This window comes from Eretmochelys imbricata, chromosome 1 (assembly GCF_965152235.1).
Source record: "Eretmochelys imbricata isolate rEreImb1 chromosome 1, rEreImb1.hap1, whole genome shotgun sequence".
In the NCBI taxonomy this organism is placed as follows: Eukaryota; Metazoa; Chordata; order Testudines; family Cheloniidae; genus Eretmochelys; species Eretmochelys imbricata.
The window spans coordinates 332,618,403-332,645,160 of record NC_135572.1 but is presented as its reverse complement, the minus strand read 5'-3'; the positions used below and the strand labels follow the sequence as shown (position 1 = coordinate 332,645,160).

Here is a 26,758-nt window from a genome sequence, read left to right as displayed (position 1 = left end):
GGTGGGGTGGGTGTGGGGGAAATAAACATGGGGAAATAGTTTCACTTTGTGTAATGACACATCCACTCCCAGTCTCTATTCAAGCCTTAGTTAATTGTATCCAGTTTGCAAATTAATTCCAATTCAGCAGTCTCTCGTTGAAGTCTGTTTTTGAAGTCTTTTTGTTGTAAACCAGTCGGAGAACACTTCAATCTCTCTGGTCACTTGATTACAGACCTAAAAGTCGCAATATTACAACAAAAAGACTTCAGAAACAGACTCCAATGAGAGACTGCTGAATTGGAATTAATTTGCAAAATGGATACAATTAATTTAGGCTTGAATAGAGACTGGGAGTGGATGTGTCATTACACAAAGTGAAACTATTTCCCCCACCCCCCACCGCTCCTCAGACGTTCCTGTTAACTGCTGGAAATGGCCCACCTTGATTATCACTACAAAAGTTCCCCCCCTCCCCCCACTCTCCTGCTGGTCATCTTAAGTGATCACTCTCCTTACAGTGTGTATAACACCCATTTTTTCATGTTTTGTGTATATAAATCTCCTCACTGTATTTTCCACTGAATGCATCCGATGAAGAGAGCTGTAGCTCACAAAAGCTTATGCTCAAATAAATTGGTTAGTTTCTAAGGTGCTGCAAGTACTCCTTTTTCTTTTTGAGAATACAGACTAACACGGCTACTACTCTGAAACTTTGTTTTTGAAAATACTGGATACGTTGCTTTAACTACCGCCTTTAGAAGTGTGTCACTGCCGAGTTACTCTTACTTGTTAAGAAATGCTTCCTAACGTTGTTCCCAAACTTTTTCTTCCTTTAACTTCAGTCTGTTGCGCCTTTTGCCCACCATCTCCATTGACTTTATTTATTTATATTGTCAGTCTGAATGTGTTGGATCACATCTTCTCTTTTCTAGTCTTTTCAGTCTTTCAATCTTATCCCCTAATTTTTTTATCTCTTTTTTTTTTTTTTATCTTCCCTGAGTTTAGGTACACAGTATTCCAGGTGCAGTATCACCATGGTTATATAGGGTAATATTTCCCTCACCTTTCATGTCAGAATCCCTATGTTTACATCCAATTTTTTTTTTCTACAAGGGCAATACACTTCAATCTTATACTTGTTTTGCTATCTGCTTTCGTCCCTGGGTCTGCATAGTTGTTTTCTAAATATCTTCAAAATAGGTATCTGTGCAATTGTTTCCTCTCTCTAGGTTCCAGTTCTGAGTTCTTAAACTAGATCAGATGGGAAATCTTATTATTTATAAATACTTATGTTTTTGTTTTTAAATCAGCTAGTTCCAAACCTTTACTGTGATTACTTTAAGTAACTGGTATACAGTTTCTTAATTATGTGGTTTTATATCAGATAGCTTATTGAAATTGAGATGCTATATCCTGAGCACCTTTGTGTTGTAAATCAATAATTACATTGTAGAAAACTATTATATTTATTTGAGAAGGCCTATTTTAATAAACCCTAGTTTCTCCTTAAAGAAAGGTGTCTAATTATAACGTTCACATATTTACTCCTTTATCTTGCACTCAGATATTTTTCCCAGAATAGGTTTCACACTAGTCATCTGGTATTTTCTAGGCCCTTCTTTCCTAAAAGCCTCAAAGATAGGTGTCATTTGTTTTTATTTTTTTCAATTCCTGGGTGACTCTTAATTCACTGAACTTTTATAGCGAAGATTTTGAGATTTTTCTCTGTTAATATTTTAAAAATTCTAGGTATGTCTAGCTTCTTCATTTTCCAGTTTTCCTTTGTTTCCCTTCTAATTTTCCTCCTTTTTTGAGGGTATAATTATTTATATAATGCCATCAATATGGGGAGTGCTTGAATAGCTAGAACTTGTGCATATAGAAATCCCTGTCTTTTTTTCTTTTAAATTGGTGTCTTGTTTGTTTAATATACAAGAGAAGTACTTCCCAGCATATTGCAGAGAGGGATTGTGACTGGCTAGCTAAGATGGAGCAATGTGTATTTCATATAGTATTAACCATTCCTATTTAAACTGAAGGATCAGAAATCTGGAGGGGCTATGAATGAATTTCATAATTTACATATATGCATATAATGCCTTATTTACATAATCAGCAGATGTTCTGTTTGCTAGAATTTAAAACGGACAAAGCTGCAGTATGGAACATTCTTTAAGAATATAGTAATTGCTTTGCCCCTGGCTGGTCCTTGAGGCTCTGCCCCTGGTTGCTTCTTGCCCTGGACTGGATGGAGGGCTGTGGTCAGTTGCTCACTCCTGGTGCTGGCTGTTGCCCTGGACTGGGTGAGGGATCTGCTGCTGCATGCCATCAGTTTGGGGGATACTCTGACTGAGCTGCTAGCCCTTAGTTGTAACTATTCCTTGCACCCTGGCTTGTGAGGTTGGGAGCTCTAGCTGCAATTGCCTGACTGCGGCTGGAAAGCCCAGGAGGTCACAGAGCTGGAGCTAGAGCACTGCCCAGTATCACTATAGCTGTAGCTCCAAATCTGTGGCCAGGTGTGGGTTGGGGGAACTATGCTCTAGGGAGGCTATGTCTCTGGTTAGAGTCTTCATGGCTTCAGTATTATTCGCACTAAGCATCCAAAAATCATGAGATGGGCTTAAAAATAATGAGATTTGTTTAAAAAGTTGTGCTCTTGTATTTGTCTTCTAGTTTTGAGCCTTTAGGGGGTCATGTTTTCAGGCCTTTTGGACAATGATGCAGGCTAGAAACTTTTTTTTAAATGAAAGATGAGATTCTCATATAATCACCCGAGTCCAAGAGTTGGAGCTTTAAGAAAAACACCAAATTCCACAAGACTTGTGGTAACATCATGAGAGTTGGTAACGCTGTGACTGGCTATGGTTAGACACCTGAGAACATTTAACCAGAGAGAGCATCCCTAACTATAGAATCTCCTTGGATTTCCAAATCAGGAGAACCTGCTAGAAGGTCTTAGGCGTAAGCAGGTCAAAAAGGTAGCTAAAAATAAGAGCCTTGCATCCAAATTCTGAGACTTAAAAGGTCTAATTAACTGTAACTTTCTGCTTCTAACTTTTGAACTCAATAATGGTGATTTCTTTTTTGCAATTACAGTTATCACACAGCTGAAACAAAAGCTTGAAAAACTGCAGAACAGCAAACTTCCAGAAAGCTTTAGAGTTCCATATGACCCTGGGCTGAGAGCAGGAGCACTAGTGGTAAATATATTTGATTATTTATACATTCTTCATGGTTTGAAAATCTCTTATCTGCAAATATGTGTGATTTACAAATCTGCCTCTTGATTTACAAATCATGTACCCAAAAGTCTTGACTTCACTTCTGTGATAGATATCCTCATTTATGGTTTTACCTCAGTTGACTTTGACAGCTCTGTCTTTTCTGTGGTCTTTATGATTCTTCGCTCTCACCTTAAGCAAGTATATGCAGAAGGCTGCTGCTTACCTCATATTCAAGGAGAAACATGATGACGAAACACTAATCCTCAAACAGCAATTCTGGCTCCCCATTAATTTCAGGATCTAGTTAGAAACTGGCTTTCTTGTATCTAAAAACTTCTATAGACTTATTCCAGTCTTCTTCACTTGGTTTGTATCTGTTTTGTCCTCCAGTTACTCCCCTCACCTGTGACGGATCACAGGCCTCAAACCTGGGTCCATGGGTCCCCAGGCAGCACTCAGGCCACGACTGCCCCCCGCAGCTCACCTGAGTAACTAGGGACAGGTTCAAGGAAGGTCTAGCTTGCAGAGGGCCCTGCCCCAAAACACTGGGGGAAACATCCAGACCCCCAGCTGGCTAAGGAGCACAACATAAACCAGGAAGTAACTACAGGAAGTTGTGCGAGCAAGTAGCGGAATCCTTGGCTGGCTGTGACTACCTCGGCTTACCTGACTCCTGAGTCCTGCATTACTTCCTGTTCCTGTTTCCTGCTTCCCTGCCTGCTCCTGGTTCCTGTCCTCCCATCCCAGACCCCTGTCTACTCCCAGTTCCTGCTGTCCTGCTCTACTTTGGCCCCTGCTGCTCTGCCTTACCCCTGATGCTGTCCTCAGCTCTGATCCCTGGCTTACCACCCGACTTTGTCTCCAGCGCTGACCTTCAGCTTCGTACCTGACATTGTCTTTGGTTTTGACCCTCTGCTCTAACCATTAGGCCTGATTCCTGCTCCAACCACTAGGTCGGACTGCCCATGCCCCAGTCATTGCACTACCCATCTTATACTGATCTGTCCCCTGCATCTCCCCATCATTGAGCCATTGTTGATACAAAAGTCTTCTCCTCTGCCATTTAGAATAGACTTTCTGTATCTCTTCAATATACCAAATTGCTGTTTTATTTCAAATCTCAGCTTAAAAGTTCTTTTCATTGCCTTTTTCTTTCTCTCTGCCTTGAGTTATTACCTTATTTTTGTAAGTATCATTTAATTCTGAAAGCATTTTAGGATAGAATTTGTGATGGTGATACAGAAAATAATCTATTGCACTGTGTAGGAAGAAAAGCACTGATGGCTTTGTATATGCAGAAGTGTTACATTTATCCAAATACAATAAAAGCAATCACGATGTGGACCTTCCTTCTAACATAACTAATTCAGTCTCAATCTATTTTGTGTAAAATGGCCAGTGGTGTAAAAGTCTCTACATTCATACTTCATTAATGAAAATGTTGTATACTGTAAATACCTAGATAGACAGTAAATGCCAGTCACTGCAACATGATCACAGACACGTGTCTACCAAATTAAGAGGTTGATGTGGTATGACGATAGAATCAATTAAGCAGTTGATGGGCTATTCAGATACTGTAGATCAGGGGTCTTAAACACACGGCCCGTGGGCCAGCTATTTCCTGCGGCCCGCCAAGCAGCCCACCCCCGGCCTACCTCCAGGCCAGGGGTGGGCAAACTACAGCCCGTGGGCCAGATTGCCCCCCAGTGGCCCCGCGCTGCTCCCTGAAGCGGCCGGCACAACGTCCCTGCAGCCCGGGGGGCAGCAGAGCGCTCCGTGCGTTGCCATGGCTGCCGGGCACCCCCTCCCGCATCTCTCATTGGCCGGGAACGGGGAACTGTGGCCAATGGTGTGACATCAGAAGGCAGATAGACAGTTACTCATGGTCTATCCCTTTCTTTCATTCCTTGGACACTAAACTCAAAGTAATGTGTGAACAAAGAAATGTTTATTACAGTGGTTACTTTAGTCCATTGTGAGTTCCACTTTCTATTCAAACACATTTTTTCTATTTTCTCATAAATTTAAAACCCTTTTGGGCTGAAATTTTCAATATTTAGTCTCTCATGCATTCTTAGCCATATATTGCATCATGTGTGTCATGATTGGCTTGATTACTTTTCAGGAACGAATCCCTGTACAGCATGCTCTATCCATGTGCTGTTCATGTGGGGCCTGATCTTTACATTCCAAGTTTATCTTGTCCGTTGTCTAGCATCAGAGTGTTCCAGCTTATTTTAGCTAGCACAGACCACCTGATTCCAGGATACTGCTTGGTAAGCCCCTATTTACAACTTAACCTTCCATTCATCTTCCCAATCCTGCCCACTAAGAAATGAGGCAAGTTATGGCAAGCCAGGCCTACATTTCCACTCCTTTAATGTTCTTGTTTTTTATGTTAGTATTTGTTTCATTTGTGTCCTATTCCATCTTTGTGTTCTTTTTCAAGTTTACTAACCAGCAACACATCGCCAAAACCACAGTAGTTGTAATAATTTGAACTACCATTAATATTAGGCTCAAAGTATGAAGCAGGGGATGCAACTTCACCTCTGCAGGTAGAACCCAGCAGGATCTAATCCCACACTATAAGCTTCCTCTGCCTTTAAAGCATCCTTTGGTAATTTTAACGTTGCCACCACACAATACTTGTCATCACCTACATAGGCAGTTTTTACCTTACCAACATCCCAGCATCTCAGCTGTACTGTGCAATTGGAAGACTATTCCCACAGAGTGAACCCACATGCTGGCAACTCTTACACCTGCACATGTAAGTGCCCTCCAGGTGCAAGCAGAAGTACAAGTCTGGAGCTTTCTGGACTTCGCATTGTCTTGCAACAGTATTTGAGGAGGGAAAATAAAACTTCTTCCACAGCGGACGAGTTGTAGTGCTTTTCACATTTAACTTCATGTTATTGGACCCTTGTTAAATTTCTTACCCTGTATCAATTAATATTACATCCCTTGTACCAATTTTTTAACATTTCTGTGGTGATAAAATAGGGCAACCCTCTTTGTTGTCACTTAAGGCCTCTTTTATCTTACATAGTATGTCATTGTTTTTGCCTTTTATCTTTCATGATAAATTAACTTTACCTCGTACATTTAAAAAAAAACATTTACAACATCCTACGTTTAAAATTCTTTATCAATAAATTTTTTGCTTTGTTGATTTTCAAAATGCAGTACTCTAGATGCTAATTCTGGCTGAAACCCTTGCTCATGTAACAGGTGCAGTACTTCTGCTGCTAGCTTCTGTTGATATGCTTGTTCATGTTCCCACAGCCTCTCTGTCAACCATGTGCAACGCGTGAGCCACCCATTTGGAGACACTAGCCTCTGGCCCCACCCCTTGTGCCTGAGACCCACCCCTGTCCCACCAGAGCCCCGAGTCCCCTACCGCAGCCACCTGCCCCCCAGCCTCAGGCCACCCTGCCCGAGTGCCCCCAGGCCACAGGCCGTCCCACCCTAGTCCCAGCCCCAGCCCACTTTGGGGAAGAGGAGCAGCCTGCCTGGGCTGGGGCTATGGGGGAAGTGGTGGGAAGCAGGAGGGGGCCTCAGGATGGAGCATGGGTGGGGCCACACCTGGCTGGGGAGGCTCAGCCTCCCCAGGTTTGTGATACCTGTCACTGATGATGTCATCTTGGTTTCAAAGTGATATACCAGTCCCAAAAAGCTCAACTCCCATGTCAGGATCCCTCCAGGTTTTGTTGCTTCCTGACCTTGGCAGGATTATGCATTTTAAAAGTTTACTTTTTTGTGCATGAAGTCCTTTCAATCGTTTTAAACGATTTTTGAGCAAACCCCCATGATGGCAGATTGGTGAAATTCAATAACAATTGGCACATTAATAAACTAAAATTTACTAAGAAATATGTCCTTAATTTAACCCTAAGCCATTAGTTGGATTTTGTTTAAAATCTAGGCTATTTCAATCTTTTATATAATTGCTTAGTTTTCCATTTACAAAACACTTCCATATAGGTTTTTACTTTTTAATTAAATTTATTTTGCACTACAATTAAACAAAACTTTTGGATAAAAGCGTTAATACTTTAGATTCATTTCTTATATTCACTGATCTTGCTTGGTACTGGGTTGATTTCCGCTTCCAAAGCGCACAGCCATCTGAAAAAGAGAAAACAACCTGTTGTGGCTCCTATTTGGAGCCTTTATATGGTTTTAATTAATTTACATTTGTTTTTTCTCTCTTACGAGACATGCTGCATGTACCATGGGAATCTTCCATAGCGCATCTCTCACCCTTTATTTGCCATAAGATCTTGTTAGGCATATTAATTTTCACATCAAGTGTAACTGTTTGTTTTGTGAATAAAAAGTTTCCATGTACCCCTATGAAAACGATTGTCTGTCTGATTACTAGAGCCATCTTAAGGCTCAGTGTTCAAAACATTGCTACTCCTTTAACAATGCCTCCCACCCTCCCATACACACCTTTGCTGTTACTCCAGAGGTTTACTGTCTCTTTAATTTTTCATTTTCATCTTGCAGCTCTTTCGGCTGCTGATTCATTACAAGAGGATGCAGAGTCTCTCACTACTTTCTTGGTTCTGGCCATTCCTGCCACAGCCGCAATCATGTGCTCTAGCCCTTATTTAAAAAGATGCTGAACTTCATAAAAACACTGAGGTAACAAAGCCAAATGACACAAGCTACATGTGCTTGGCTTCAGTGGGGGGAGGGAAGAATTTAGCAAAGACTACCAGCAAGCCTTGGCAGCTGCTCAAAAAGTGCCTGTCAGTGTTTGCAACTTTGAATCAAAGATTGAAATGGATTTTTAGTAGAATCTTTTAAAAGCCAATTTATTTTTGACCTACAAAATAGGATTTTACAAACCAGGAGTGTTTGTTTAGTAAAACAAACACAAGTGTTTGTAAAACCTTATATAATTACACAAATATATTTGCGTTTCTTTTAAGTATTTTAATCAACACCACTTGTTTTGCTCTAATTATATTTTACAAACTGTACCCTGACTACATTCCCTACTTGTACATTTGGAGGCAGCCACGTTCAAATGGAAACCCCTTATTTCTTTTTAGTGATTTTGACTAAATTGTCCATAGTCCAATGATTCAAATCAGAGTGTCTCTTTGCTTAAGGCAGTCCTTTACAATTGATTATTTATAGACCATTCAATGGCCATTCTCCTTCGGAATGACTGTAAAGATTCCTGGGGACAAAAGCACAGTGGTGGTAGTTGTCACCACCTGACCTCCCCTTGTGTAATTTGTTTGACTACCAGGGTTCCACTAGGCAAGACTGGACCAAGTTGTACTGCTGTAACCAGGTATTTTTTATCAAACCAAGCATTCTCTTTTCCCTTACTGAATGTTACGCCCAATACCTTTATTATACCAGCCTGCTTAATCCTTTAAGCACGCTAACATTTTTAACATCTGCATAAATATTCCCTTTAACTCCTCACTCTCTTTCCTTAAATCACTCACTTAGCTCCCAAAAAAGAAAAGGAGAACTTGTGACACCTTAGAGACTAACAGATTTATTTGAGCATGAGCTTTCATGAGCTACAGCTCACTTCATCGGATGAAGTAAATTGTAGCTCACGAAAGCTTATGGTCATATAAATTTGTTAGTCTCTAAGGTGCCACAACTATTCCTCTTCTTTTTGCGGATACAGACTAACATGGCTGCTACTCTGAAACTTAGCTCCCAAAGTGACACATTTCTTAGCCAATTTCTCTTCATGAATCTGATCTGATCTTTGTGCTTGTTTGCATTCATTCTTTAGCTACAATTACTGTTCTCTTCATGGTCTCCCATTGGTCTTTATTCTTTAAAGTTTCAGTGTCATTCAACATATACCTTCGTCGTGCTCTGCCAGACATTCCTTTCTATAGGAATCCAAAGTAGCTCCCTCTATTCCCTGTATGTTACTTAATTTCTCTTTAGGAGAGACTTCTGTATAATAATTTAATAACATGGTTTTTTGTTTCTTTTTCTTGCATTTCTTGTCTAACACTACTTATTGGAGTTCCTTGTCTACCTGGTTCCAGTCCCCCCTGTAATTTCTTTGGGGGAGTCGATAGGGACCTCCTTTAGATCTAATCCACTCCTCCAGTGCCCCGAAACCTGAAATTTACATCCTTCCAATGCCATTGCTAAACTTTTGGGTTGTGATCCTTGCAAGTAAAGCTACATATATAATAAACTATACATTACCTGCTCCAGATGAATTGAATCCAAGTCACTGAACCACTATATTGGTGTTTTCCTGAGACCTCTTCCAATCAGTTCCCCAAGAACTCAGTTCGACTCCAGTCTCTTCACTCATGTTCCTTTCTGTGGCATACAGCAAAGCTATGTTGACGACAAGTGCAGGGGGTGGGTATATTATAGGGCATACCACACATCCAAAGTTACACAGCAAAACTTTACCTTATACGTACACATTTTCACTAACACAGACTACATATGCATTCTTAGCCATACATTGCATCATATGTGTCATGATTGGCTTGATTACTTTTCAGGAACCAATCCCTGTACAGCATGCTCTGTCCATGTGGTGTTTATGTGGAGCCAGATCTTTACATCCCAGGTTTATCTTGTCCCTTGAGACTTGATAAAGATTTGTACTTACAATTGATTTAGCTTCAGATGCCCGCAAAGATGTAATTTTCTTGTTCAAAGTGTGTTCATGGTTTTTAAAATACCATGTTTCACTGATGTTTAAAATAGAATCAAACAGAATCCAGAGACATAGGACCCAGTTCACTCAAAATGAAGTCCATAGGAGTCATTTCTGGGGGGAGAGGGGAAGGTAATTAAATGTGTGTTTCTACTCTGCAAAGTAACAGTAAAACTGCTATTGTGGGTTTCCATGCTTATTGTCTCCCTGTGATTTCAGAATCTCATATTCTTGGTTCACAGTTCAGAAGATGATGCTGTTCATTTTTTAACGGCCAATTCTATAAATTTAGTCTGTGCTTTGAGTCAAGCTGGGTTCTTTCCAGCTCATGCACCATCACTAGTATTAAAAGTTCTGCAAGCTAAATTAGGCCTTCTCTGGCAACTGAATAACACCTTTCTCCCCCAACCTTTAAATGTGTTTCCACAGGCATAACTGATTGGAATTTTGTAAACAATGTGTTGATGATGCATAAAAAGGAGTAGAATCTGCAGCTAATTCTATGTTAGCTGTGTTGACTCTGATGTGCCAACAGGAGTAAAAAGCTTAGATAATGAATTAATCTTTTACAGATTGAAAAATGCAAAGTAATGGCATCCAAGAAAAAGCCACTTTGGCTTGAATTTAAATGTGCAGACCCCACAGCCCTATCAAATGAAACCATAGGCATTATCTTCAAACATGGAGATGACCTTCGCCAGGATATGCTTATTTTACAGGTATGATTGCTAAACTGCTATGTGATATGTATAAGAGCCATGTGAATAAAGTGTTGGGGGAAAAAAAACAAACCTTTTCCTGTCAAATATGTATGTAAATTGTATTTATGGTACACTTGAAACATGAACTTATTATTTATTAAATCATACTATGGTACTGCTTAGAGGCCCCAACCAGGACTAGGGCCTCCATTTTTTTTATGTCATATTGGTACTTTATGTCACCTTTGCACCTCGTTCCTCCTGTCCTATTCCTCCTGCATGCATTTGGCTAGATGGTAGAATTGAGACTGAGTTTCTTTCATAAATTTCACACCTTAACTATCCTACAAAATTTAATCTGTCATTTTGGCCATTATGATCCATTTCCCACTAAAGGAAAAACATATTTTTTGTAAACTTACAAAGATAAAAGAGAGTGACAGATTGCATTTCTCCTATATGACTTTGCTGGTTGGTCTGATGATGGTGTTCCAATCGCCCGGTTTACCAATATTAGCATTTTTTGAGGATATACTTAGAAGTTGGTGTTTCGTAATGTGGTCAGTTCTTGTCTGTTAAAATATGGTATACAATAAATATGTATGTTTTATCAGGGAGAGGAGCATGATGTGAGGACAGGACTGAGAGCCAAGAAGTATAACGTTCTAATTCCAGATCTGCCACTGACTATCTCTGTGGCCTCAGATGGATCATTTATTCTTTCTGTCTCCGCTTCTCCATCTGTAAAATGAGATAATGCTACTGACTTGTCTCACAAGATTATGGACCGGGTTAATTAGTTGTTTTGTAAAGTGTTTTTGAAGATGGAGTGCTATAAAATTTATATTGTTTTTATGACTAGATTCTTCGAATTATGGAATCCATTTGGGAAGCAGAATCCTTGGACCTGTGTTTGTTGCCATATGGTTGCATTTCTACGGGAAATAAAATAGGTACAGTACACTTGATGAGATCAGTAGATTTCAGAATGTCATTGTGGTAACAAATAACAAAAATTACACATAAAGTTTATATTGTATGTCTCTGTGTAAGTCATGGCTCTAGGGTGAGCCTTACTTTTGACCCCTCTCTCAGTCCCTCCCTAAGCATCGCTTTCAAGTTGATAGGCCCAGCACTTGCATTTCTCTGAATGGAATCACCACTCCTGTTTACCCAAACTGGGTTTGGCCCCTGCTATATGCTTCCCCCCGGGAGCTGTCATCAGTATGACAATGCAATGACACCAATCAGCTTCCTCAAAGCAAAGTGTTATTTATTTATCCGTAGGTACACAGCAATTAGAGAAAGATGAGTTAAAACAACATGAAGCCCATACACCTATTGTCTTACCGAAAGCTTCACATTTTCTCCAAGATGTTGGTTGGCCTGACTTATCCCTGGAACCCCCACTCTTCTGGGAGCCAGGTTACAATTTGTTTTTCTGCAGACCCTGTTTTTCTCCATCTCTCCTGAACTTCAGGGGGTGTCCTTTTTAAAATCAAACTCGCTCCTTTGTTCTTTGTGTCCATGCCCCCATCCCCTCATTGCCAAGGGAGTATTGTGTCCAACTTTGACAGGGACAAAACTTCAAAGGCCTTGACACCAGTATTATTTGTTAAACAATGATGACTGGGGCTGTCTAAGGTCTGATCTATACTGGTGACTTCTGCCGGTACAGCTATGTCACTCAGGAGCGTGAAGAAGTGTGACCCCTTACTGACATAGCTATGTCAACAAAAGCCCCTAGTGTAGATGTAGCTATCCCAGCAAAACTGCACATTTACTGGAATAGTTTGTTTCACTTGTGAGGATAGTTTTTACTATTCCACCACAAAATGCAGTTTCGCTGGTGTAGCTACATCCACACGAAGAGTGCTTTGCCAGTATAGAAATACCAGTAAAGTGATTCTAGTGTAAACATGGCTGTAGCTTAATCTTCACTTAAAAGTTTTGCCAACATAGCTATGTTGGTTAGGAGTGAGGCGAAGTCACCTCTAACTGACACAGCTATGCTAGCAAAAATCCCAGTGTACACAAACGGTTATACCAGCAAAAAGTTATACCTTTTGCGCTGGTGTAGCTTATTCCATTTGGGGAACAGGTTTAAGCTATGCTGGCAAAAGAAGTCTTTTGATGGTACAAGCTGCATCTCCACTACAGGGTTTGTCAGTATAGCTATACTGGCATTCCTTTTTAAGCATAGACAAGGACTAAAGTAATTAACTTTGGTTTCCTGGAGACACTCAGACCTTCCCAGGACTGAGTTAACTTTTTGCACCCACATAGCAGATGACAGCATGATAGTAATCAAATAGGCAGAGGTCTACATAATATTCACAGAAAATAATACAGGTATTTCCCACATTCTTCACAATAAACTTTTTTTTTTAAAACTTTCCTCTTCCCCCCCTGCAACAGAAACTGCTTTATAGGCAGAATAATATGAAAGCAGTACTGCTAAAATTAAGAATTCTCTAAAGTAATTTTTCTAAAAGCTAAAAATATGTGGCATAGAGAATATGTGATGTTGCAGTGGAAAGATTTCATCAAGGTTGCTTTGCGGTCACCTGCATTACTCATTCATGACTTCATGATTTCTGAGAAATGCAGCAGTCCCAAATGCATGCTTATGAAAATGCAGGATGTTTCTATATAAAGGATATTTCTCTTTCTTGATACATATTATGTTTTTAAAATCAGAGATTACTATTCAAATTATATAAAATGAAAATCAAAGGAAATGAAACATGAATGATATGTGAAAATATTACTTGATACATGTATTTTACCATTAATTGTTAATGTTAAAACGTTTTCAAATTTTGCAGCCTCTTCGTTAGACCCTTTTTTAAGAAAACATATTATTTTCCAGAAGCTGTAAGACTGAATTTTATTCCATATAAATTTATCTTAAAACTATCCAATAACGTAAAAATAGAATTGCAGGGGGGAAAAATCTGCCAGTTATTACAAGGTCCTTAAACTCAATTTATAGCTCACATTACTCTCTCTTCTTTTATGGGTTTTTAGTATGCTCCCAATTTTTTATTTCAAGAAAATATATTCTTTTGCACTTCATAGATTCCCCTTTCCATGTGATGGATCTAAGAATTGTGTACCCCTCCATACCACAAAAAAAAGGAGGTTGTTGGTCAAATGAAGGGACAGTCTCAGCTCATTACTGTATGTTTTCTCAGGTTAAACTAGTGTTCTTCAATATGTGACTCTTTGGTGCACCACTTTGAGGTCTCCTGGAGGTTACATTCTCTTGGACCAAAACCAGAGGGTCATGATAGGCAAGTGGTCTGCCAGAGCATTCACTTGCAGATTTCCCCAAATCTCATTTTTCTCCCCAATGTTATTCAACTTATATATGAAGCTGCTGTTTGTGAGCCAACACAGATTGAAGTTCCAGCAATATGGAGACTACTCAGTTCTAAATTCCCTTAACATCAAATATAGAAAAGAATCGTTTTTCAGTACCTGGATGGGAGAGCAGCCAGCTGAAGCCGGATGCAAGCAAAATCAAGATGATTTTGGTGGGAAGAGGGAAGCACTTTGAAGGACTCACTTCATGTGTAGTGCCTCAAGATCAAGTTTGCAGCCTTGCGGGCCTCTGCATTCCTCACTGCTAATGAATGCCCAAACAATCCCTGCTCTAAAAAACACTCTCTCTGATGCATTGTTGGCCAGAATGCTGCATCTTATTGTGTCAGACTCAGATGTGAGCAGGGGGATGCACGTGCTTGTGACCACTGGATGTGATTATTGCTGATCATTATACCTGTGAATGAAGCTGCCAGCTCTGAAGAGGCTCCATCTGTTACAGAGTGTAGAAAGGTTTCAGAGTAGCAGCCGTGTTAGTCTGTATTCGCAAAAAGAAAAGGAGTACTTGTGGCACCTTAGAGACTAACAAATTTATTTGAGCATAAGCTTTCGTGAGCTACAGCTCACTTCATCGGATCCATAGAATGGAACATATAGTAAGAAGAAATATATATACATACAGATAAGTTGGAAGTTGCCATACAAACTGTGAGAGGCTAATTAGGCAAGATGAGCTATTATCAGTAGGAGAAAAAAACTTTTGTAGTGAAAATCAAGATTGCCCATTTGGACAGTTGACAAGAAGGTGTGAGGATACTTAACTTTAGGGAAATAGATTCAGTATGTGTAATGACCCAGCCACTCCCAGTCTCTATTCAAACCCAAGTTAATGGTATCTAGTCTGCACATTAATTCAAGCGCAGCAGTTTCTCCTTGGAGTCTGTTTTTGAAGCTTTTCTGTTGCAAAATTGCCACCCTTAAATCTTTTACTGAGTGGCCAGAGAGGTTGAAGTGTTCTCCTACCGGTTTTTGAATGTTATGATTCCTGATGTCAGATTTGTGTCCATTTATTCTTTTGGGTAGAGACTGTCCAGTTTGGCCAATGTACATGGCAGAGGGGCATTGCTGGCACATGATGACATATATTACATTGGGAGATGTGCAGGTGAACGAGCCCCTGATGGCGTGGCTAATGTGATTAGGTCCTATGATGGTGTTACTTGAATAAATATGTGGACAGAGTTGGCATCAGGCTTTGTTGCAAGGATAGGTTCCTGGGTTAGTGTTTTTGTTGTGCGGTGTTGGTTGCTGGAGAGTATTTGCTTCAGGTTGGGGGGCTGTCTGTAAGCGAGGACTGGTCTGTCTTCCAAGATCTGTGAGAGTGAGGGATCATTTTTCAGGATAGGTTGTAAATCTTTGATGATGCGCTGGAGAGGTTTTAGTTGGGGGCTGAAGATGGCAGTTAGTGGTGTTCTGTTATTTTCTTTGTTGGGCCTGTCCTGTAGTAGGTGACTTCTGGGTACTCTTCTGGCTCTGTCAATCTGTTTTTTCACTTCAGCAGGTGGGTATTGTAGTTTTAAGAATGCTTGGCAGAGATCTTGTAGATGTTTGTCTCTGTCTGAGGGATTGGAGCAAATGCGGTTCTATCTTAGAGCTAGGCTGTAGACAATGGATTGTGTGTGGTGCGTCCTTCAACCTCTCTGGCCACTCAGTAAAAGATTTAAGGGTGGCAATTTTGCAACAGAAAAGCTTCAAAAACAGACTCCAAGGAGAAACTGCTGCGCTTGAATTAATGTGCAAACTAGATACCATTAACTTGGGTTTGAACAGAGACTGGGAGTGGCTGGGTCATTACACATATTGAATCTATTTCCCTAAAGTTAAGTATCCTCACACCTTCTTGTCAACTGTACAAATGGGCCATCTTGATTATCACTACAAAAGTTTTTTTTCTCCTGCTGATAATAGCTCATCTTGCCTAATTAGCCTCTCGCAGTTTGTATGGCAACTTCCAGCTTATCTGTATGTATGTATGTGTGTATATATATATAATTTTCTTCTTACTATGTGTTCCATTTTATGCATCCTATGAAGTGGGCTGTAGCCCACGAAAGCTTATGCTCCAATAAATTTGTTAGTCTACAGAGTGTAGAAAGTACCTGTTTAGCAACACGGATTACCAGAAGCACATCAACCCGGTGCTTTCCTCTCTGCACTGCCTCCCTGTGAAACAGAGTCAAATTCAAGTGCGTTTTCCCAGTAATCAACACGCTCAATAGGATTGGCCCTAGCAACCTAAGAGATCACCCCTCCCTCTGATTGGCCTCCCAGGATAGCTGTGTTCCACTGGAACCACAAAAGAGTTGACCAACAGAGGGAGGCTTTTGTGTACAGGAGAGATATCCGTCTTAATAGCTGGACCAAGTGACTGGAATTCACTTCCATGTGAGATAAGAGTGGCTGTGAACATCACCATGTGCAAAGCAAAATGTAAAATTCATTATACTTTAACTTCACTGTATCATAATAATTGTTACTTTAAAAAAAACTACACACATGCTCAGAATTAAATAGTTATTTCCTCCCAGTAGGAGGATTTGGCAGAGAGTATGGGGGGAGGAAGAGATTACTATGTTGTCTTTCTCTTATTTGTGAGGCCCTCAGAGACTATGGTAACAAGTTCAGGCTAAGAACCGAGACAGATAGAAATGTGTACTCAGGCAGAGCATGCAGGATTCTGAGCACAGGAGTGTTCCCCATGCTGCCAGAAACTTGAGGCAGTGCAGGGAGCACAGCACAGAAGAACTGGAGCCATCAGGAATCTCTCCCAGGGATCGGAAAGGGAAAGAGAAAAGAAAACTATCCCGATATTCCTTCCTAATATCTATGTGTAAGAGCAGGGGAGAGGGGAGATAGTGTGTGAAATAGTAGCACAGAACCACAAAGCCATGGATGATACCCTGATATTACATTTGCAATATTTGTACTGTAGTGTTGCTTTGAGACAAAATGACTGAGTTGTGACAATGCAACCTCCTAATGTAAATATCTCAACAGAATATAAGACCTTCAATCTGTGACTTTGTGGTTCTATGAAATAATATGCAGACAGCATTGGTTTTATATATATAATAACTAAAATGTTTTAGAAAATAAAATTTTTATTTCCTCCTTGTCTTTTGTAGGAATGATTGAAATTGTGAAAGATGCTACAACAATTGCCAAAATTCAGCAAAGTACAGTTGGCAACACAGGTGCATTTAAGGATGAAATACTAAATCAGTGGTTGAAAGACAGATGTGTGATTGAAGAAAAGGTAAATTCTTACACTTTGAATTGGATTATCAAAAGCACCTAAGTGACTTAGGTGCACAAGTCCCATTGAAAATCCCAAAAGTGTTCTGTAACACACACACTGCATCCTCTTTGTAAATTATTCTGTTTTGTTGTTGTTTTAAATTGGTTCACAGGTTTCATTAACGTAGTTTGTTTTTCCTTTAAAAATAAATGTTACTGCGTGTTGTAGCAGAACAAGTACTAGGGTGCGTATGATGGGGTGTCATGTAACAGGGCAAAACGAAAGCTAACAGTCATAGTCCTGAGTAACAAGGTGCTTTTTTATCCCTTTTGTGGATGGTATTTGGAAGTGATGCATGGCGAGCTGATTAAAGCAAGCACTGTTAGGAAGATGGTAAAAGCCAGCATGGTTAGGGTTAAGCATGGGACTGGGAGCTGACACTGGCTTTCACACTGATTTGCTGTGTGGCTTTGGGCAAATCATTAATCTTCTGCACGTGTTTTTCCTCTGTAAAATTGGGACAACAATATAAATGTAGCTCACAGGTGTGTTGTGGTAATTAATAAGGGCCTGATCCTGCAAGGTGCTGAGTGCACTGTAGGATCCTGCTCTTAATGTCTATACAGAGATTTGAAGGTGAAGTGTTCTATATAAGCCAGTGATTCTCAGCCTGCGGGCCACATGCAGCCCAATTAGCACACAGCTGCAGCCCAGCTGTATGGTGAAGGTCCCCTGGCTGTGTGGTGGAGTCTGGGTTCCTGGCTGCCCAGCCCAGCGAGAATCTGGGGTCTGGGGCTGCCAGCCAGCCCCACAGGGTACAGGCTCTGGGGCTGCTGCCCAGTCCCACCTAGCAGGAGTTTGCGGTACAGGGATGCCACCCGGCCCCACAGGCTCCAGGGTCAGGGTCGCCAGCCCCGCACAGTGGAGATCCAGGGTCAGAGCTGCTGCCCAGCCCTACACAACAGAGATCTGGTCCAGGCTGCCGCCAGGCCCCACACAACAGGGGTCTGGGGTCCAGGGTCGGGGCTGCTACCCAGCCCCGCATGGCGGGGTCCAGAGTTCCTGCCCCCCGGTTTCCCACCCAGGACTCTGCTCCTGGCCCCATCTGTGGAGGGGAATCTGGGTGGGAGGCGCTGGGCATAAGGGTCTGTGGGGAGCTTTGCGGGGTCCCTGTGGTTCTCAATCTGCGGCCCAGGTACCACATTGTGGGCCGCATATGTGGTCTACAATGATAAATTGTTTGAGAAACACTGATATAAGCAATAGAATATTCTTACTTTTATTCTTGCTATTAATTAGTTTCAGGCAGCAGTGGAAAGATTTGTTTATTCTTGTTCTGGTTACTGTGTGGCAACCTTTGTACTTGGAATAGGAGACAGACACAATGACAACATTATGATTACAGAATCAGGTGAGGTTTTTTATGAATGACATACTTAAAATAGGGACTGGGTATGCTTTATTAGCTGTGTGTTTTAACAGATATTTAATTGATATTTACATCTTACTCATTATTCATCATATCTGTGCACCTTTTATTTATTAACATTAGTATTTAAACTGACTCACTGATATGTAAGACTGCACTGACTAGAAGTTAGGGTGGAAATGTTTAATCATGTAACATAAATAGGTTTGGTAACATTTTTATTGAAGTGCATGGATTCTGTGCTACTGGTGTAGCTTTATGGACATTTATTTCAGCTGTTTTTCCTGTGTATTTTTTTTTAATGTGTGTAAAACCCAAATTCAAAAAAAGTAAAACAAAATCAACAACTTTAGCACCCTAATTCTACCATCAGAAACATGGATGCAACTCTGGTTGAGTTTAATGGGCAGAATTGGGCTGTTAGTGAAATGACTTGGTTTCCAATGAACTCATATATACCTTTATGAAAAGATCCTGCAGAATTAATGAATACAGAATATAGTGTATCTTTGTTACAGATATCTATATTGTGGTTAAAAAAATAACTACAGAAAGGGTTGTATTATGTATTAAATCCTAAAGGAATAATTTCTGTGGAACCGCATTGGTTTCATCTCTATTGTATTTTATGAGGGCTTTTCCACAAGGGTATATGGTGCTATGGATTTAAGGCACAAGTTTTCATGGTACAACTTATTTTATCATGTGACTTGTGATGTATATGTTATAAGGTCCCAATAGTAACAATGCCACTAACAGAAATGGATAAAGATATAGCAGTTCTGCCTGCTTATTAAGGGATGCAAAAAATCTGAACAATAAATATTTTGCTCAGAGGATATGATGATAGTCTGTTCTAGTAAACCAGAGTTATATTTAGTAAACTAATATAAGATAAACCATTAAAAGGTTGCTATCCATAGTATTATGGATGCCTGTGGAAATATTTGTCTGCTACTTATTTATCAGCCTAATCTTGAATTCACTTTCTTATAAAGGTAATCTCTTTCATATTGACTTTGGCCATATTCTTGGGAATTACAAAAGCTTCCTTGGAATTAATAAGGAAAGAGTCCCTTTTGTGTTGACACCAGATTTTCTTTTTGTCATGGGAACTTCTGGAAAGAAGACAAGTCTGCATTTCAGTAAATTTCAGGTAAGGAGTCAATCTTCTGATATAAATAAGTTAAACAGTGTTTTATTTTTTGAGACTAACATTTGGTGCCTTAGTCTTTAAAATTTAAGACTTCCCTGTTAATAAAATGTACTGAACCAAAATCAAATTCTGGGCTATTTTAGGCCCAACTAAGTTCTCAAATTACCTATATGATTATGGGAACTAGAATTCAAAAGGCACATACAGAGCTGCATGGGACAGCATTACCCTGCAATGGAAATGAATGGGAAGACCTGTTACTCTATTTCATGTTTTGAATGGGATCACCCAGTATTACCTACCAGGATACAGTCCAGACTAATGAGCAGCTGTGTCACCCCTGCCCTGCAACCTGGGGTGCTTTACAATGTCTTGCTGAAGTAGCTCCCACTTGGGCCACTCACAAACAGCCTTCTTGCATGCAAACCACACCCTGAGTGTCTGTGTGTAACTGCAGCCTGCCAACCATTCTGGGTTACACTGTGGCTCTCCCCAGCCTTGGTTATACTGCTAGGTGACCACACCACATCCCCTTTCCCACCAGAAATGTATGCCCTGTATTGCTCAGCCTTTTCCTGGAGAGTACAAAGTATTTTAACTCTATTACTCTTTAAAGGGAATGATATGGCGTCTTATTATCTCAGATAATTATTCAGGCACTTAAATTTAAACACATTGGATTAGATGATACAATAAAACATGTTTATTAACTACAAAGAGAAGATTTTAAGTGGGTACAAGTAATGAGACATAAAAGTCAGAAAAATAGCTATTTCTGTTTGGGCAGGGCTGTGGGGTTTGGAACATGTGTTAAGAACATCATACAGGGCAATCTTATAACTTTACATATAATGTTGCCACACATTTTATCAGGACGATACTGACCAACAAATTACAAGATTTCAGATGACACCTTACAAGACATGACTTGGACAAAATTATTACAACAGTGTTTAGTATGTGAATACAGGGGTGTATTCTGTTAGACCCAGTTAATAGAATCATTTTCACTAGACCATTTATATTTATTATTAAGTTTTGATATATATAAAATTAGAGAAGACTAATGGAATTTGCTAGAGTCAGCCATAGTGTGAGCAGGTGCTGTGCATACTTCTAACTGCTATGCCAGGGAAGCTCACTCCTGATCTGCATGCCTATTTCAGTCCTGGAATTCTGTTTCTGAATAGAAATTTCCAGTTGTCCTGAACTGTGGCAGGTTTTATAGTGTTTTTTTTTTTCATATGTCCTAAGTGTAGGATAGTGTTTCCTTCCCTGGAGTGCTATCACTTTAACAACGAGGCCTTCTAAAATGGCTAAGCACATGACTTTGTAGTGTTATATAGGACCTGCAGAAGAAATTTAGTAGGCTTAAGAAAGATAACAAGATAATGGCTTCCAGTGCTGCTGCTCTGAGATGTTTAAAGTGGGCATTTTTTCGGGTAAAATCTTCTATATTTGAACCTGTATGTGTTGTTCCATCTTTAAATAAGCTTTTCTGAAATGAAATTTCCATTTCTAAACACAAGGCAGCTGCCATTTTCCAACCTGTGCCTCTAAAAGTAAGTGAGTACCCGCTGCTGGTTTTGAGCCTTTATTTTGAATCAAAAGCAATTCTAGCATCATGTTAGTGTGAAAGGATTTTATTGCTCTTGCAGTGCAGAATTCCAAGTGACCTACAGATCCACCATATTTGTAAGGTGATAGAACATTTAAAAGTCAAACTATTGCAAAGTCTTTTATAAAGCTAGGCTGTTGGAAGGTAGGAGAGTTGAACCCCCCTTCAAAGGAGGATTTGAACCGAACATAGCTGTGAACCAGAGCAGAAGTGCTGTTGCAGACGCTGTGTAAGCCATGCATGAATGTGGGGTTCAAATGCGAGTGTGAATTGGTAGGTGGTGATCAGTCTGGAAGCAGTGAGTAGATAGACAGCAAGAAAATATACCCCAAGGGAACTGTGGGAAGACATGGTAGCTACACTGTACTGCCATTCCCCAGTGTTGATGCACTGAACCAGTGTAAACTGGGACATGGGACAGTATGACTTTCCCCAGGGTCTGGGAAGCTACACTACTGCAAAAATCTCTAATGTAGACAAAGCTGAATTCTGGTGTGGGCCTTAAATCACAATCTTTCCCCCAAAATCTAAATTGCAGTCCTCTAAATTATACGGACATTGTTGCACGTAAGATGGGCAGTCTAATTTCCACTTTTGCCAATAACCAGATAAAAAGTAGTTAAACGGTTCATATTTCACATTGGTAGATGTGCTACCAATCTACCAATGTGATATATGCCATCATGTGCCAGCAATGCCCCTCTGCCATGTACATTGGCCAAACCAGACAGTCTCTACGCAAAAGAATAAATGGACACAAATCTGACATCAAGAATTATAACATTCAAAAACCAGTAGGAGAACACTTCAGTCTCCCTGGACACTCAATAACAGACTTAAAAGTGACAATTCTTCAACAAAAAACCTTCAAAAACAGACTCCAACGAGAAACTACAGAACTGGAATTAATTTGCAAACTGGAAACCATCAAATTAGGCCTGAATAAAGACTGGGAGTGGATGGGTCACTACAAAACCTAATTTCCCCCTGCTGATACACCTTTTTGTCAACTGTTTGAAATGGGCCACCTTGATTACGTTTAACTCATTGGCATTACAAAAGTGATTTTTTCCTCCCTTCTTGTCAACTGTTGAGAACAGCCCACTTCCACCTTAATTGAACTGGCTCGTTAGCACTTACCCCCCCACTTGGTAAGGCAACTCCAATCTTTTCATATGATGTGTATTTATACCTCTCTACTGTATTTCCACTTCATGCAGCTGATGAAGTGGGTTTTAATCCACGAAAGCTTATGCCCAAATAAATATGTTAGTCTCTAAGGTGCTACGAGGACTCCTTGTTGTTATTACAAAGTGAGTTGGTTTGGATTCTCCTGTGATAAATGGAAATGCTACTGATTGTAAAGAAAGATGGTAAATTAATGAGGTTTCTTTCATTGTTACAGGCAATTATTACATATTAGGAAAATAAACTTAAATCCTCTTTTTCACTAAAAAGCTTATGTTTGATTAATTTATGTAATGCTGTTACAAAAAGCCCTTTAGTTTTTTCAACAAAACATGGACGCATGCCTCAGTAGCTACCAAGCATCCAGAGCAATGGATGGGGAAGTTAGCTTAATGTTTCTGTTAAAATGAATAGTAGGGAAATTAAGTGTTAGCAAATTAACATGGTAGATTAGTATTGTGTAATTGAAATTTAAGCAAGTTCCTAAATGAGCTTCCTAAAACCTTCTGTTTCAGTCTGCTCAGTCAGTTAACAAAACTTTCTTCCCTTGTGTAGGACATTTGTGTGAAGGCTTATCTCGCTCTTCGACATCACACAAACCTGCTGATCATTCTGTTTTCCATGATGCTAATGACTGGAATGCCCCAATTAACCAGCAAAGAAGATATTGAATATATCCGGGATGCTCTAACTGTAGGTAAAAACGAGGAAGATGCTAAAAAGCATTTCCTGGATCAGATTGAGGTTTGCAGAGATAAAGGCTGGACTGTGCAGTTTAACTGGTTTCTACATCTTGTGCTTGGAATCAAACAAGGAGTAGAAAAGCATTCTGCCTAATGTTTCTGTAAAATAACTATGGATATAACTAGAACATTAACAAGTTTGGGTGTTTATTTACAGCTTACTAGTAATTGAACCATCAAAGTTGCCTTTTAATTTGCTAACAGTTTAAATAGGACTTCTAAAAATGGCAAACCGCTTTGCCCTGAACTTCAAGAACGTCAATCTGTTTCTTACAGAAACAGATTTTCTGGAGTTGCTGACATTGCAAATACTGTTTTTTATTTGTTAGTAGCTTTACTGATGTGGCCTACAATTTTCCCATTTGTCTTCACTGTAGCTTCAGAAAAAGACAAAGCAGGGAGTGGAGCATGATGATAGCCTGGGAACTGAAACATGGGTGCCCTGTGACTTTCCCCGAAATTATGCATGTTTGTCAGGCCCTTCAAGAGAAGGAGGATTTTTATTTATTCATTTTAAATAATCTGATTGTAAGTTCTCCTACAGGGCGTATACTTCTTCAGGAGGGCTTTATTACCAACTGTTCTTCACCCTCATTCTTCTCCTTCATCCTTTCCTTAACTCCTTGTTCCTCCTTGACCAGGCCTGAAAGAGAGTCTAAGTTTAAAAATTAGATCAACCTAGCTATGTTGCTCAGGGTTGTGAACAATTTCATGCTCACCACCCGTGTAACCACAGCTAGGTCGACGGAAGAATTTTTCCATTGGCCTATACACCACCTCTGAGAGATGGATTAACTACATTGGTGGAAAAAACAGTTGGTGGTTTTAAAAAAAAGAAAAAGGCTCAAGACCCATTTATAAAAGTTTATGGCTTGTCATGACCCACTAAATAATCTGGGGGTAGAGGCCCTGGGATGGTTTCAGTCAGATCCTGTCTCTGGGGGGGTCGGGTCCTGCCTGGCACTCACCCCACAGTGGCGGCTCCTGCAGCTCTTGTGCTGTAGGGCTAGCTGTGCTTGGCTCTCGGCTCTGGGTGTTGCAACCTGCAAGGTTGCCGCACCGCTCAGGTGTGGCCCTGCCTGGATTAAATTTGTGTGAATGGAGTTGTGACTTGGCTCATTGGGTTGCAGTGTCACTCACTCAAGTTTGGCTTACCTGGACTCCTGTCCTGTTGATAGCTGGGCCAAACCTGAGTGGTGCTGGGACCCCACAGGTTGCAGCGGTAGGAGGAGGGAGTGAGCCCAGCCAGCCCTGTGGGACTAGAGCCACAGGAGCTGCCACAAAACCTTCGGAAACATTCTGGTGACCCAGTTTTGTGTCCTAACCCAAAGGTTGAGAAACTGTGGTCTAGGGAGAACCTGACATTACCACTGGTGTAGCTTCCTGAACCATAAAACCAAAGGCCTAATTGGCCCTTCCACAGAAGTGCCTACAGACCATCTCCTTTACCTTAAAGTTCCTGGGTTTGCTCCGATAATTTTCTTTTAAGTTTAAGAGTTTCAATTGTCATTTTTAAGTTCCTTTTTTAAATGAACATCCAATATATTATGTTGAATCTTGATGCTTATATAGTTTTCTTGTGAAATTACTGGAATTCTGCCTATACATTAAAAGCTTTATAAAAGTAACTTCCTTGTTCCTTAAAAGAATCTTCTCTAAGAACAATTGACATTTTGCCAAATGTTTAAGAAGCCCAAAGGTTATTTATTCTTCAGTGACATATTTTCAAGTTATACCAATCAGGAACGAAATGTAATCTTTGAAATTGTGTATATTTTGCTATTTATAGTGTTTGTTTTATTTTTAAAGTTCTTTTAAAATAATTGACTATTGAGAAGCTATTTATGAAAGGAATTGTTTATTTTTAATTTAAGTATAAACTAAATCTAAAGACAAGGAAATACTGTGGGCAATATTAGGTGTATATTTTTAACTATTTCTCTAATAGCATATCTGAAAATAATTAATTGATCCTATTAATATAAGAAAAAGCAAAACACAATTTATAGCATGAATTTTGCTTCTGACTTAAATTATTAAAATACTCTCCCTGCTGATTAATTGATTTTACCAAAGAGAGAAGACAGCTTACAGTGTGGCCTATTCGCACTTGTGCCTATGTAGTTGCTTCTTTCATTACATATTGACATGGGTTCTACGTTAAACTCAGATGATCAACTAGATTTGCTAATTTCTGTTGTTGTTTGTATCTATCATTTCACACTGTTGCTTAGATTTTAACAAGAATTACTGAGTGTGCTTTTAAAATATTTGGAATAAATGTACTGTAGTTGGTATCTCAATTATGAGAGATATAGCGAATTTTTAGTTTTTAAATGGAGGTGCTTAATTGGTTGCTCTCCACAAAGGTATCTTTGATGTATACGGTAAATTCTGATGAGGAGGTCCAAAATGCTTACATGTTGTTATGAAATCATTTTCCATTCTGACACATAATGACCCTGTGCAAAATGGGTTTAAAAGCATGCTGAGGTGTAATGTATGATTAGTATTGTGTCTGTAACATGATATTCTTGGTTTTGTGCTCTATAGTCCTGAAATGAATTCTCTCTTATTTGATGATAAATCATGAAATAAAAGGATTTCTTTTTCAAAAATAAATAGTCTTCTGTTTCTCCAATAATTTAAAAAAACATGTATGGAACTTCTTGAAGAAATGTTCTTCAGAGCCCAGCTTTGAGGACATTTTTATTCTTAAGTCTAAAACTCCACAAACAGCCCTCCCCACCCTCCTAATTCTAGGGACTTTGTCAACATGAAATAAAAGAGAAGACTCCAGTTTCATGATTATCCACCCTGAGGGCAAACCCCCATTTTCTAATGGGATTTTATAAACCTTGGTTCTGTTGTTTAAAGCAAACTTGATTTAAATTGTGCTATGATTTTAAATTAAATTGTCTGCTGATAATATTAGAACACTTGAGTCAGCAATATCTGAAACAATGGTCGCAATTTTGCCAGGTAATGCCATTCATAAGCAAACTTGTTCATGTAAATAAAGATCTAACAGCAATCTAACCCTGGGAGAGAAGTTTACAATCTACTACTAAGTTTAAAGCATGTATCAGCAGTTTATTATGTGCTACAAGCTGACAAAAACCTTATCAATTAAAGCACTATATAGCATGAAAATAGGATTTGAGGCTAGAATTTAGTAAAAAGTTATCTGAAACCTTACAAAATCTGTTTAGGTTATCCAGAGATTGATAATACAGGAACACAGATCTTTGGTATACACAGACTTTTATGGGGGAGGTGGGAAGACGGGGAGGGGAGCAGGGACCATTATAGCAGGAATTAAGGGAGAGACAAGAGAGAACATAGGGGAAAATCAAATCAGTATCTGAGATGTTTGTATACTGATGTGAGAAGTATGGGGAATAAGCAGGAAG

The 26,758-nt window shown here is 39.7% G+C and overlaps 1 protein-coding gene across 2 annotated transcripts in view; it reads left to right on the top strand.

Moving 5' to 3' along the window:
- PIK3CG (phosphatidylinositol-4,5-bisphosphate 3-kinase catalytic subunit gamma) overlaps positions 1 to 25,967 on the top strand; it is a 54,506-nt gene extending 28,539 nt beyond the window's left edge. For both annotated transcript variants that reach the window (XM_077835464.1, XM_077835454.1), the window contains exons 5-11: positions 3,079 to 3,182; positions 10,458 to 10,604; positions 11,449 to 11,539; positions 17,099 to 17,229; positions 18,511 to 18,622; positions 19,639 to 19,796; positions 23,158 to 25,967. In XM_077835464.1, the coding sequence (XP_077691590.1) occupies positions 3,079 to 3,182; positions 10,458 to 10,604; positions 11,449 to 11,539; positions 17,099 to 17,229; positions 18,511 to 18,622; positions 19,639 to 19,796; positions 23,158 to 23,439 (1,025 nt within the window). In that variant the 3' untranslated portion in view covers positions 23,440 to 25,967. The remainder of the gene's footprint in view (positions 1 to 3,078; positions 3,183 to 10,457; positions 10,605 to 11,448; positions 11,540 to 17,098; positions 17,230 to 18,510; positions 18,623 to 19,638; positions 19,797 to 23,157) is intronic.
- Positions 25,968 to 26,758: the final 791 nt, after the last annotated feature.